This window comes from Lithobates pipiens, unplaced genomic scaffold, assembly GCF_037356315.1.
Source record: "Lithobates pipiens isolate NorthernLeopardFrog02 unplaced genomic scaffold, aLitPip1_a1.2 Scaffold_10, whole genome shotgun sequence".
Classification (NCBI taxonomy): domain Eukaryota; kingdom Metazoa; phylum Chordata; class Amphibia; order Anura; family Ranidae; genus Lithobates; species Lithobates pipiens.
In genome coordinates this window covers 224,816,979-224,830,040 of record NW_027507686.1, presented here as the reverse complement: position 1 = coordinate 224,830,040, position 13,062 = coordinate 224,816,979, and the positions used below count along the sequence as shown (strand labels likewise).

Here is a 13,062-nt window from a genome sequence, read left to right as displayed (position 1 = left end):
TTTCTTATGAAAAGTTTCTTATAAAAAGTTTTTCATATTTAATGTATTTTTTATGTTTTTTTTTTTTTTTTTTTTTAATTTATGATTCCCAGGTAACTCTGATGATTATGGGCAGAGGTCTGGCTTTATGTGGTAGTAGAGCAAATTTTTATTCTTTTTCCCTCATGCAAAATGGCGGATTAGGTGATGATATTGGTATTTTTGTCCTCTTTCCCTCACCTAATATGGTGGATTGGGAGACAGCATGGAGCTCAGACCGAGGCTGTTTTGTTTATGATTTGGTATATAGGCAGTGCGTCAGAACGCCGTCCCGCATCCCGTGAACACGTCTGTTCGAGACGAAACGTGCGTAGGGAGATAGGCGTTCTGACGTCTCCGCGTTCTACGCCCAACTAGGAAGTGCAGACAGCACACGAGTCCCGGCCGGCTCGTTTTATTTATACGATCGTTTTCTTCTATGCACATGTGAGTGCAATATTTTATATTTTATTCCATTAAAGTAAGTGGTTTTACGCTATGCGAGTGCCTTTTGATTTTTTATATGATCCACGATACCCTCGTTCCCTGTCTGGAGGCTTCGTATTGGAGATAAAAGCTGTGTGGTGCCTGTAACGGTTCATCCATAACTTCTGTGCTGTTGCTCTGTTGATCTCATTGACACTGAGATCTATAACTCTGGTAAGCGGCCCCTCTTCTCACTGGTGGAGGATTGTTTGGATTGTTTTTCACACAGGAATTTGTGGGTGTCTACTCCATAATATCACCTTTGAAGAACCAACACTATTCTTTGGACAATTTTTTCAGTTTTTTTCTTCTTTTTTATTCAATGCATATTTTTTGTTAATTTTTTCTTTGCTTATTCACTACAATTAATTCATTGGTGTGTAGGTTTATCTTTTTTAATGTATATGATTTATATATAAGGGGTATACAATTTATGCTAATTTCATTATTGGTTCTGATTTACATCACCAATCTTGTCTCCAAATATCACCCAAATCGTCCCCTCCGCTATTCTCAAGACCTCCTACTCTCAAGCTCTCTCGTCTCCTCCTCCCATGCTCGTCTCTAGGATTTCTCCAGAGCCTCTCCCATCCTCTGGAACTCACTACCTCCACTGGTCCGTCTATCCCCTACTCTTGCTACCTTCAGGTGATCCCTGAAAACTCATCTCTTCAGGGAAGCCTATCACGTCTCCAACTAATCTCCTACCACTTCCATCAGCTCAGTCCCCACAGTTATAACCTTTTGTACCACCTGCCCCACCCTGTTAGATTGTAAGCTCTTCTGAGTAGGGCCCTCTTAATCCTCTTGTATTTTATTGTATTGTAACTATATTGTCTCCTTTTATATTGTAAAGCAGTGCATAAATTGTTGGCGCTATATAAATCCTGTATAATAATAATAATAATTTAATGTGGTATATTTTCTATATGTTTGGATGCATAGAATGCATTTCTGGTTAAGTTCTATTGGCAGATAGCATGTCTAATTTTATTTGTTTTCTTTTTTTAATGCACAATAAAAATATTGTGTAGAATAATACATGGCTGTGTGTTTTACTTCAAATGACAGTTTGGGAGTAGGCAGTTACATTTAAAAAAATACAATGTAAAATTGACAAGGGACACCAACATAGTTGTATCTTTGATCTTAAAAACTACGGGATAATGGTGTTGTGGTAACTTGCACCAAAAAAATAAATAAATAACAAGCATAATAATATTATTCTTGATATAACTAGAAAAAAAAGCCTTTGGAAATCATTTTGCAATAACTCCATCAGTATCACCAGCAAAGCAGCTTCATTATGATCCCATTGGTCTGATTGAGCATACAAACGGTTGGATTTTCCGTCATCAGTCTGTCATCACACAATTTCTGTTGGAAAATCCGATCATGTGTACGAGGCTTTAGTCGTGCAATCTACAAATCTGACCTTTGTGGAGTGTCAAGAAAGCTAGTGTTGAAAGAAATTCCCGTATGCAGTTTATGAGAAGCCATGTGGAGGACACAGCAAATATGTGGTAGAAAGTGCTCTGATCAGATGAGACCAAAATTGAACTTTTTGGCCTAAAAGCAAAACGCTATGTGTGGTGGGAAACTAACATTTCACATCAACCTGAATACACCATCTCCACCGTGAAACATGGTGGTGGCAGCATCATGTTGTCATGTTTATCACATGATTTTTACGGACTATTTGTTCTATTTTGTTTTATATTAGAATATTTTCAATAAACCGTTACTGGTTGTATTTCACCATGAGAGGTGTTTTTTATGCTTTGTCCCCCCCTATGGTGAATTCCTATGAGATATCTGGTGCCAAGTTCCACAGCTATCCACGGCTCAGAAAGTTCATCCACTTCTTCCAATTGGAGACCATAAGGGATTCAAAACGAGGAATTCCGAGGGGAATTACCATCCGGCTGGCTATATCTGGGTGTGCTATTGGAGCCCCCCACAAGCTTTTATGACACACTACTATACGGTGGATGTGTCCAACCCATCCGGTAAGAGTATCCACCTTCTTTAATTGTTTTATAATCCGTTCCCAATAGGTTCTGAGGTCTGAGAAAGCTGGGAGTCATTATTTCATGAATGCCATCTGACAATTTCACAAGTCCCAAGATGAGAAATATACCACTTTGAAGTCCAGAGAGACTGGCTTTGAGATTGTTTACATCCTCTTTGGACTCTAGTGGACCCTTTGTTATTATTATTATTATATATATTTGTTTTACTTTTATGTACACATACACTTATTTACATAGGTGCCTTTGACCGCTGCACTTATTTTATATACATATTTTCTACCCCATTCCCCCACTCTCCATTCTGAAGCATCCACCACAGTAGCTGGGGGGAGAGGAGGGAAGCCAGCAGTACTTTGGGGTGGGGAGCCAACACTGAGGAAGCCTGGGCAGTAGGGTAAATCAGCGCCACACGTAGTTATTAGGGTGTGCTCAGGCACACCTGGCACACCCCCTGCACATGCCTATGGATAACATCCTTTGATTTGAACATACTGACTTAACCAAATGTGTGTTAACGCATGTGATTTAAAGCAATGCACCGAGAAAGTGAGAACCCAGTCTGAACCCAGTCTGCATGTGCAGTATTATTCCCCCCTTCATCCGCTTCATCCCATTTCCTACATGCAGTTCTCACAGATTAAATTTTTCTGCAGCCTCCCCTAACTCTGATAGCAAAGCGACCTTGCTCACAAATTCTTCCTATGTTTGCTGTAGCCTTTTGGCGCACATCATGGATAAAAAATGAATTCCAGTATATAGACTATGGAATCCTAGAAGATCTTTCTTCTCCTCCTCCACGGGTTCCATATGATCCTATGAAAACCTACCGGAGTTTGGTCTTCTGACATTTTCTTAGCGCTCCTATACCTGTGTACTGCTTTTCCATGCTCCCTAAATGGAAGGGCTCTTCATCATCCTCAACATCAATGTGGCTGAACAAGGTAGAGGAGATCAGGAGGATGAAGGATCTCACTGTTTCCTCGCAGAACAAGTACGAAATTCAGTCTATTACTACACTTGGTTAAGTTTATTTCTCCCACTCGGATGAAGGCAACGTTCTATTAGGGTTACTCCTTCACAGGCAGTGAAAAATTACCCTTCCTACCCCTGCATGACCCCATTCTTCCCTTACCTAGACTTGTTTCTCCTTGGTCCCTCTGCATCACTCCCACCGCTCTATGACCTACTGTGCTTTCTTTCCTGCTCTACTCCTCGTTCCTTCTTTTTTCTTGTCTCCCTCTTCGCCGCTTCCAGTATTCCTATAGCCTTACTGTGCTCGTCGGATGTCTCTCCATCCTCCTCTACTCCTTGTTAATTATTTTTCCTTGACTCCCTCTCCACTACTTTCTCCACTATATTTTCTACTGTGCTCTCTGTGTGTGCATGCCTTTTCTTCTTCCTCTACTCCTTGTTGCTTTTTTTTTCTGCTTGGCTTCTTCTCTGCTAATCCCACCACTCTTTGGCCTACTGTGCTCTCTCCATGTCTTTCCTTCCTCTTCGACTCCTTGTTTCTTTCTTCTTGCCCCCTCTATGCTACTCCCACAACTCTTTAGCCTAAAGTTCTCTCTCTGCATGTCTTCCTTCCTCCTTCTACTCCTTATTCCACCTTTCTCCTTGTCTCCATCATCAATACTCCCACCACTCTATGGCCTACTGTGCTCATATTTCTTTCCTCCTCTACTCCCTGTTCTTTTTTTTTTTACTTTGGCTCTGCATTACTCTCCACACAGTTTGGCTTACTGTGTTCTGTGCATATGTTTCCTTTTTGCTGTACGCTTTCACCTTGGCTCCCTCTCCACTACTCCCACAATTCTGTATTTTCTCCTCTATGCCTTCTTCCTTCTTTCTCCTTGGCTCCCTGTCCACTACACCCACCACTCTGTGACCTACTGTGCTCTTTACATGTCTTTCCTTCCTCCTCTACTACTAGTTCCCTCTGTCTCCTTGTCTCTTCTTTTGATTATCAAACCACTCCTTGGCCTTCTGTGCTCTCCTTATCTCTTCATTTATTCCTCTACTCCTAGTTCCTTTATTCTCATTGGCTTCCTCTCCACTTCTCCCACCACTCTGTGGCCCACTGTGCTCTTCACGTGTCTTTCCTTCCTCCTCTACTGCTTGTTTCCGCTCTCTCCTTGGCTACCTCTCCACTACTCCCACCACTCTATGGCTTACTGTGCTCTCTCCAAGTCTTTCCTTCCTCTTCTACTCCTTGCTCTTTCGTGTTTCTTTTATGCTATTCCCACAACTCTTTGGCATACTGTGCTCTCTCTGCGGATCTCTATTCTTTCTCTACTCCTTATGCCATCTTTCTCCTTGGCTCCATCATCACTATTCCCATCGCTCTATTGCCAGTGGTGGCTGTGGAGGGGGGGGATTTCAGAGGTGGCTGTGGATGGGGGGGTACAGCCGTGGCTGTGGACAGGGTGGGGGGTACAGCCGTGGATGTGGACAGGGCGAGGGGTACAGTGGTGGCTGTGGACAGGGTGGGGGGGTACAGCAGTGTTTGTGGACAGGGCGGGGGGGGGTACAGCAGTGTTTGTGGACAGGGCGGGGGGGGTACAGCAATGGCTGTGGACAGGGGGGAGGTTCAGGGTCTTAACAATATTAAAGAGGGCCCTGAATATTCCTATTATTTCTCTCCGTTTAACAATGTCATCTGCAAAAGTGTCTGTGCCACACAATAAACAATGCAGCCACATACCTCACCTAGTGTGCCACCCAGCGCCCCTCCCTCTCTTTGTCTGACAATTGCAGTGGGCGGGGCCGAGAATGACATCAGTCAGGAGAGGAGGAGGAGAGAGGCAGCCAGCCACCTGAGCGCTGAGCTCACCCCAACGGGGCACACAGCTGCATTTCCACCATACAACAGAGACACTTTTGCAGATGACACCACCAAACAGACACCCACATGTCTGCGGGCAGAGTCTAGTTGCCTTTAGTAAATCCACCCCAGTGTCTTCCCAATCATTATAAAAATAATTCACATGCACGTGTAATGAAAGCAAAACACAAATTTGGGGGAGATTTTACTACAGCTGGTGTAGCTGTGCATAGTAACCAATCAGCTTCTAATTTCAGCCTGTTTAATAAAGCTTTTACAATAAAACCTGGAAGCTGATTGGGTAGTAAGCATAACTTCTGTGTGCTTCAGTTTTAGTAAATAACCCCTTAGTTTGCTAAAGCCCTGTTTAGAATAAACACTTCATGATTTTTTCCTAATAAAATACTTTTATCTTTATTATGTATTCTAGATCGAAATGGCTGATCTCACATGGCCTGTTTGCAGCTCCATCCTGCTGACATACATTTCAGAGATAGCTGAATTGCATTTCTCAGTGTTTTTTTGTTTTTTTATTCATTTTATTTAAATAAATAAATATATATATATATTTATTATTATTATTTATTTATTTATTTATTTATAAAACATTTTGTATATCTTGTATTCTTCTTTGGGAGAGTGTATGACTCTGCATGACCTTCCTCATGGTACATTTTCTGATGCAGACAACTGTGGACTATGCCTGTTAATTTTTTTACATTTTTGTAAATTTATTTAAGGTTTTACCTATATATATTTTTTTTTTAAATTTGTATGTTGCTATGGCTTTATGTGTTCTCCTTTTGATAGAGTATATGACAGGGCTGCATGACATTTCCTGATGGTGACAATGGCGGACCATACCTGATAATTGTTTTACATTCTTTTTAAATTTATTTAATGTTTTAAATATTTTCATTTTGTTAAATGTTTTAATTTTTGTACATTGGCATGACCTTTTGTATTCTCCTTTGAGGGAGAGTGTGACAGGGTGACAATGCAGGAGAAAAATAAGGGGACAGGGACAGGGCATTGTCACCCCATAACAAGAACCTTCATGGCAGGATTATTGGGTTTTATAAAAAAATTTTTAAAACAGCAGATTTGTCTAATGTAAGGATTTATTAAGCTGATTTCATGAATGAAGCCTCTCGTCGGCCCACCTTGGACGTGGCAATTATCAGTATCAGTGGAAAATATTGGATTGTTCCATGTTTAGAGGATTAAAGTCATAATTACTACATTCAACATGATTTGTTTAATTGTCTCGCCTTTCTTGCCTACTGCCCACTCCTCCCAAGGATGCCCCCGGGCCCTTATCCACTTCCCGACCGCCGCACGACGATGTACGTCGACAGAATGGCACGGGCAGGCATATGGGCGTACCTGTACGTCCCTGCCTTCCCGCGGGTGGGGGGCCCGATCGGGCCCCCCCGGTGCCTGCGGCGGTCGGTAATCGTTCGGGAGCGATCCGGGATGAGGGGGCGGCCATTCGTTCATGGCCATCCCCTCGCGATCGCTCCCGACGAATGAAATGGCAGCGTGACATCACTTCCTCTCCTGTAATGTAAACACAGGAGAGGAAGTGATGTAATCTCTCCTTGTGTCGGTCTTTTTCGTTCCGACACCGAGGAGAGAGGATCGGTGAGTTGCACCCAACACTACACTTACAGTAGAACACGCCAGGCACACTTTTCACCCCCCCGATCACCCCCCAATCACCCCCCAATCACCCCTGCCCCCCCCAGTCACAGTGACACCAATTGCATTTTTTTTTTTTTTTGCATTGGTGTCATTTGTGACTGTAATAACTGTTAGGGCAGTTAGGGTTAGCCCCCTTTAGCTCTAGGGTGCCCCCCTAACCCCCCCAATAAAGGTTTAACCCCGTGATCACCCCCCGTCGCCAGTGTCACTAATAAGCGATCGTTTTTCTGATCGCTGTATTAGTGTCACAGGTGACGCTAGTTAGGCAGGTAAGTATTTAGGTTCGCCGCAGCTTTTTATAGCGTCAGGGACCCCCATATACTACCGCATAGCCCCCTGATTGCCCCCCAGTTAACCCTTTCACCAGTGATCACCATATAACTGTTACAGGTGACGCTGGTTGGTTAGTTATTTTTTTTTTGTTTCAGGGCACCCGCCATTTATTACCTAATAAAGGTTTAACCCCCTGATCACCCGGCGGGTGATATAAGTTTGAGGGTCAGATAAGGTCTGCGTCGCCCCAGCGTCAGGTTAGTGCCAGTACCGCTAACACCCACGCGCAAAGCATACACCTCCCTTAGTAATATAGTATCTGATCAGATCTATATTAGCGTTGCCAGCATTTTAGGTTTCCCAAAACGCATTGTTAGCGGGATCAGCCCAGATACCTGCTAGCACCTGCGTTTAGCCCCTCCGCCAAGCCCAGCCCAGCCCACCCAAGTGCAGTATCGATCGATCACTGTCACTTACAAAACACAACACACATAACTGCAGCGTTCGCAGAGTCAGGCTTGATCCCTGCGATCGCTAACAGGTTTTTTTGTAGCGTTTTGAAACAGTCGCTGACAGGCTAGGTGCTTTTTTACCTGTAAAGCTCACTAGTGTACCCCTAAATTTAGAGCCCAAAATGGCAAAGCGAAGGTACACTAGTGAAGATGCCTACACGTTTCTGAGCATGACAGATAGTGAAGAGGACGTCACTCATCTGTCAGATTCAGGCTCAGAATACGATCCTGTAGAGGACAGCGGCTCCATGACAGATAGCTCTGACGACGGAGATGAGGCCGCTGTTAAGAACAGGTGTGCCCAATCCCGAATGTATTCTGTTGTTCAGGTGCAGAAACCGCAGGTCACTCGTATGGAGCAGAGACGTACTAGAGCCGCTCATCCTTCTGGTGAACTGGCAAGCACCAGCGGCCTAATACACCCTGGACCTACATCCAGCACTGCAGTAACACGTGGTGACGTGGCGAGTCCCATAAGTGCAGTTCAAGCTGGCGAGGTGGCAAGCACAAGTAGTGTCCCGCTGCCACCAAGAAGAAGACAAAGACAGGCCCGTCGTACCCATAGTGCCCTTCCTGCAGAATTCGCCAATCCTATTTGGGTGCCCACATCTTCTGCAGAACCCGTACTTCCCCCATTCACTGGCCAACCTGGCATTAACGTGGAAACAGTTGATTTTACGACACTTGACTTTTACTCACTGTTTTTCACCGAAGATCTCTTTAGATCTATTGTGGACCAAACCAATTTGTACGCTGGTCAACACATCGCCACTATTCCCCAGTCCGCCCTTGCCAAACAATGGAAACCAGTTACGGTTTCCGAATTTAAAATCTTTCTGGGCCTCTCCCTCAACATGGGCATAACCAAAAAGAGTGAGTTGCGGTCATATTGGTCCACTGACCCAATTCACCATATGCGCGTGTTCTCTGCTTCCATGTCCAGGGCACGATACGAGATGATTTTGCGGTTTATGCACTTCAGCGACAATGAACTCTGTCGTCCTTGTGGAGACCCTGAATACGATCGGCTCTACAAAATTCGGGCCCTCATAAACCACTTCAACCAACGTTTTGCAGACTTGTTTACTCCCGATCAAGTTGTCTGCGTTGATTAGTCCCTGATTAAGTTTTCTGGTCGCTTGTCATTCAAACAATATGTCCCCAACAAGCGTTCCAGATACGGGGTCAAGATGTATAAGCTCTGTGACAGGGCCACAGGCTATACACGTAGTTTCATGGTTTATGAGGGTAAAGATAGTCACGTAGAGCCGGAGAACTGCCCTGACTACATAGGAAGCGCTGGCAAGATAGTGTGGGACATGGTGTCACCCTTATTCGGAAAGGGGTACCACTTGTACGTGGACAATTATTACACAAGCATGCCACTGTTTAGTCACTTGTTTGATCAGCAGATTGGAGCATGTGGCACCGTGCGACCTAAACGCCGGGGCTTTCCCCAGCGGCTTGTAGAGTCCCGTCTTAGGCCGGGGGAGAGAGCCTGCTTGCGCAGTAATAATTTGCTCACTATGAAGTGGAGGGATAATAAGAATGTTTTCGTTCTTACCTCCCTTCATGCAGACACGACGGTCCAAATTCCTACGGCGACTGGTATTGTGGAGAAACCCCTCTGTGTCCACAAATATAACCTTAACATGGGAGGGGTGGACCTCAATGACCAGTTGTTGGCGCCGTATCTAGTTGCCCGTAAGGCCAGACGCTGGTACAAAAAAGTGTCTGTTTATTTATTCCAATTGGCTATACTGAATGCTTATGTACTACACAAAGCTTCAGGATGGACTGGATCCTTCCTTAATTTCCAGGAGGATATCGTCAGAGCCCTTCTGTATCCAGACGGTGCTCCACCTCACCTTCCCCTACCAGATGCAGTAAGCCGGCTGCATGAGAGGCATTATTCTTATGTCATCCCGAGTACCCCTACCCAACGAGCCCCCCAAAGAAAATGTCGTGTCTGCAGAAAGCGCGGATATAGGCGTGACACCCGTCATTATTGTCCCCGCTGTCCTGACAATCCTGGTCTTTGCATTGGTGAATGTTTTGAACGCTACCATTCACTAGTTGAGTATTAGCGTAGGGTACAGCATTGCACAGGCTAGGCACACATTCACAGGGTCTCCCAAGATGCCATCGCATTTTGAGAGACCCAAACCGCTGGAACCGTTACAACAGAAGTGTTAAAGTTACATAAAAAAGTGTTTAAAAAAAAAAAAAAAAAGTAAAAAAACCAAAAAACCAAAAAAAATATAAAATAAAAAAACCAAAAATAGTTGTCGTTTTATTGTTTTCTCTCTCTCTATTCTCTCTCTATTGTTCTGCTCCTTTGTACTGTATTCTATTCTGCAATGTTTTATTTTTAACCATTTTTTGTTTACAGGTACGCCATTCAGCTGTAGCGTGGATTTATTTATCTTGACAGCAACAGCGTTTGCTCCCACGATACGTAAAGCCACGACTCCAGCGCTGTCGGAGGTGATTTCACCACCACAGTTAAAAAAGAGCATATATGCCGAAGCATGGGGGCATAAGGGGTGGAGGAGCGATCTGCTCCTACCTTTTGCGGGAGGATGCCCCCATGCTTCGGCATATATATATATATTAGGCACAGATTGTGTTAAATGTGTTATTTTTTGCTATTTTTTTTTTTATATTTGCTTTGCAGGTATGGTACGTCTTACTGTTTTACTGTAATGTTACTTTGTTTTATTGTTAACCATCATTTGCTTAGCAGGTACGCCATTCAGTTGCAGCGCGGATTTATTTATCTTGACAGCAACAGCGTTTGCTCCCACGATACATAAAGCCGCGACTCTAGCACTGTCGGAGGTGATTTCACCACCACAGTTAAAAAAGAGCATATATGCCGAAGCATGGGGGCATAAGGGGTGGAGGAGCGATCTGCTCCTACCTTTTGCGGGAGGATGCCCCCATGCTTCGGCATATATATATATATTAGGCACAGATTGTGTTAAATGTGTTATTTTTTGCTATTTTTTTTTTTATATTTGCTTTGCAGGTATGGTACGTCTTACTGTTTTACTGTAATGTTACTTTGTTTTATTGTTAACCATCATTTGCTTAGCAGGTACGCCATTCAGTTGCAGCGCGGATTTATTTATCTTGACAGCAACAGCGTTTGCTCCCACGATACATAAAGCCGCGACTCCAGCACTGTCGGGGGTGATTTCACCACCACAGTTAAAAAAGAGCATATATGCCGAAGCATGGGGGCATAAGGGGTGGAGGAGCGATCTGCTCCTACCTTTTGCGGGAGGATGCCCCCATGCTTCGGCATATATAAATGGTGCATGTATGCCCACCATTAAAAGTGGGTGGATGAAGGGTGGTATCTAATGGTGGGCATACCCACAGATCAATATTTTTTTTTTCGTTCAGCCCACAGGCTGCATGAAAAAAAAATTACAATATATACATTATTTTTTATTTTTTTTGCACAAAGTTGTCATTAAATGATATATTGCTCAAACATGCCATGGTTATATGTAAAATTACACCCCAAAATACATTCTGTTGCTTCTCCTGAGTACGGGGATACCACAAGTGTGGGACCTTTTGGGAGCCTAACCGCGTACGGTACCCCAAAATCCAAGCACCACCTTCAGGATTTCTAAGGGTGTAAATTTTTGATTTCATTCCTCACTGCCTATCACAGTTTCGGAGGCCATGGAATGCCCAGATAGCACAAAATCCCCCCAAGTGACCCCATTTTGGAAAGGAGACACCCCAAGCTATTTGCCGAGAGGTATGGTTAGTATTTTGCAGACCTTCATTTTTGTCGCAAAGTTTTGAAAATTGAAAAAAAGAAAAAAAATATACATTATTTTTTTTTTCTTCATTTTCAAAAACAAATGAGAGCTGCAAAATACTCACCATGCCTCTCGGCAAATAGCTTGGGGTGTCTACTTTCCAAAATGGGGTCATTTTGGGGGGTTTTGTGCTATTTTGTCATTTTATGGCCTTCAAAACTGTGATAGGTAGTGAGGTGTGAAATCAAAAATTTACACCCTTAGAAATCCTGAAGGTGGTTCTTGGTTTTCGGGGCCCCGTACGCGACTAGGCTCCCAAAAAGTCCCACACATGTGGTATCCCCGTACTCAGGAGAAGCAGCAGAATTTATTTTGGGGTGTCATTTTACATATGCCCCTGGCATGTGTGAGCAATATATCATTTAGTGACAACTTTGTGAAAAAAAAAAAAAAAGTTTGTAATTTTCCCGCAACTTGTGGCAAAATATAAAATATTCCATGGACTCAACATGCCTCTCAGCAAATAGCTTGGGGTGTCTACTTTCTAAAATGGGGTCATTTGGGGGGGTTTTGTGCCATCTTGGCATTTTATGGCCTTCAAAACTGTAATAGGTTTTGAGGCGTGAAATCAAAAATTTACGCCCCTTAGAAAGCCTGAAGGCGGTTCTTGGCTTTCGGGGCCCCGTACGCAGCTAGGCTCCCAAAAAATCCCACACATGTGGTATCCTCGTACTCAGGAGAAGCAGCAAAATTTATTTTGGGGTGTCATTTCACATATGCCCATGGCATGCGTGAGCAATATATCATTTAGTGACAATTTTGTGAAAAAAAAAAAAAAGTTTGTAATTTTCCCGCAACTTGTGGCAAAATATAAAATATTCCATGGACTCAACATGCCTCTCAGCAAATAGCTTGGGGTGTCTACTTTCTAAAATGGGGTCATTTGTGGGGGTTTTGTGCCATCTTGGCATTTTATGGCCTTCAAAGCTGTGATAAGTAGTGAGGAGTAAAATGACATATGTATGCCCTTAGAAATCCTGAAGGCGGTGCTTGGCTTTCGGGGCCCCGTACGCGGCTAGGCTTCCAAAAAGTCGACCACATGTGGTATCCCCGTACTCAGGAGAAGCAGCAGAATGTATTTTGGGGTACAATTCCACATATAACCATGGCATGTGTGAGCAATATATCATTTAGTGACAACTTTGTGTAAAAAAAAAAAATATATATATATTTTTTTGTCATTATTCAATCGCTTGCGGCAAAAAAATAAAATATTCAATGGGCTCAACATGCCTCTTATCAATTTCCTTAGGGTGTCTACTTTCCAAAATGGGGTCATTTGGGGGGGTTTTGTACTGCCCTGCCATTTTAGCACCTCAAGAAATGAGATAGGCAGTCGTAAATTAAAAGCTGTGTAAATTCCAGAAAATGTA

The 13,062-nt window shown here is 43.5% G+C and overlaps 1 protein-coding gene across 1 annotated transcript in view; it reads left to right on the top strand.

Annotated features, from left to right (window-relative positions):
* Positions 1 to 3,432: 3,432 nt before the first annotated feature.
* Positions 3,433 to 13,062, top strand: part of LOC143926399 (astacin-like metalloendopeptidase) — a 36,696-nt gene continuing 27,066 nt past the window's right edge. Inside the window, exon 1 of the mRNA XM_077450238.1 lies at positions 3,433 to 3,528. Coding sequence (XP_077306364.1) covers positions 3,433 to 3,528 — 96 coding nt within the window. The remainder of the gene's footprint in view (positions 3,529 to 13,062) is intronic.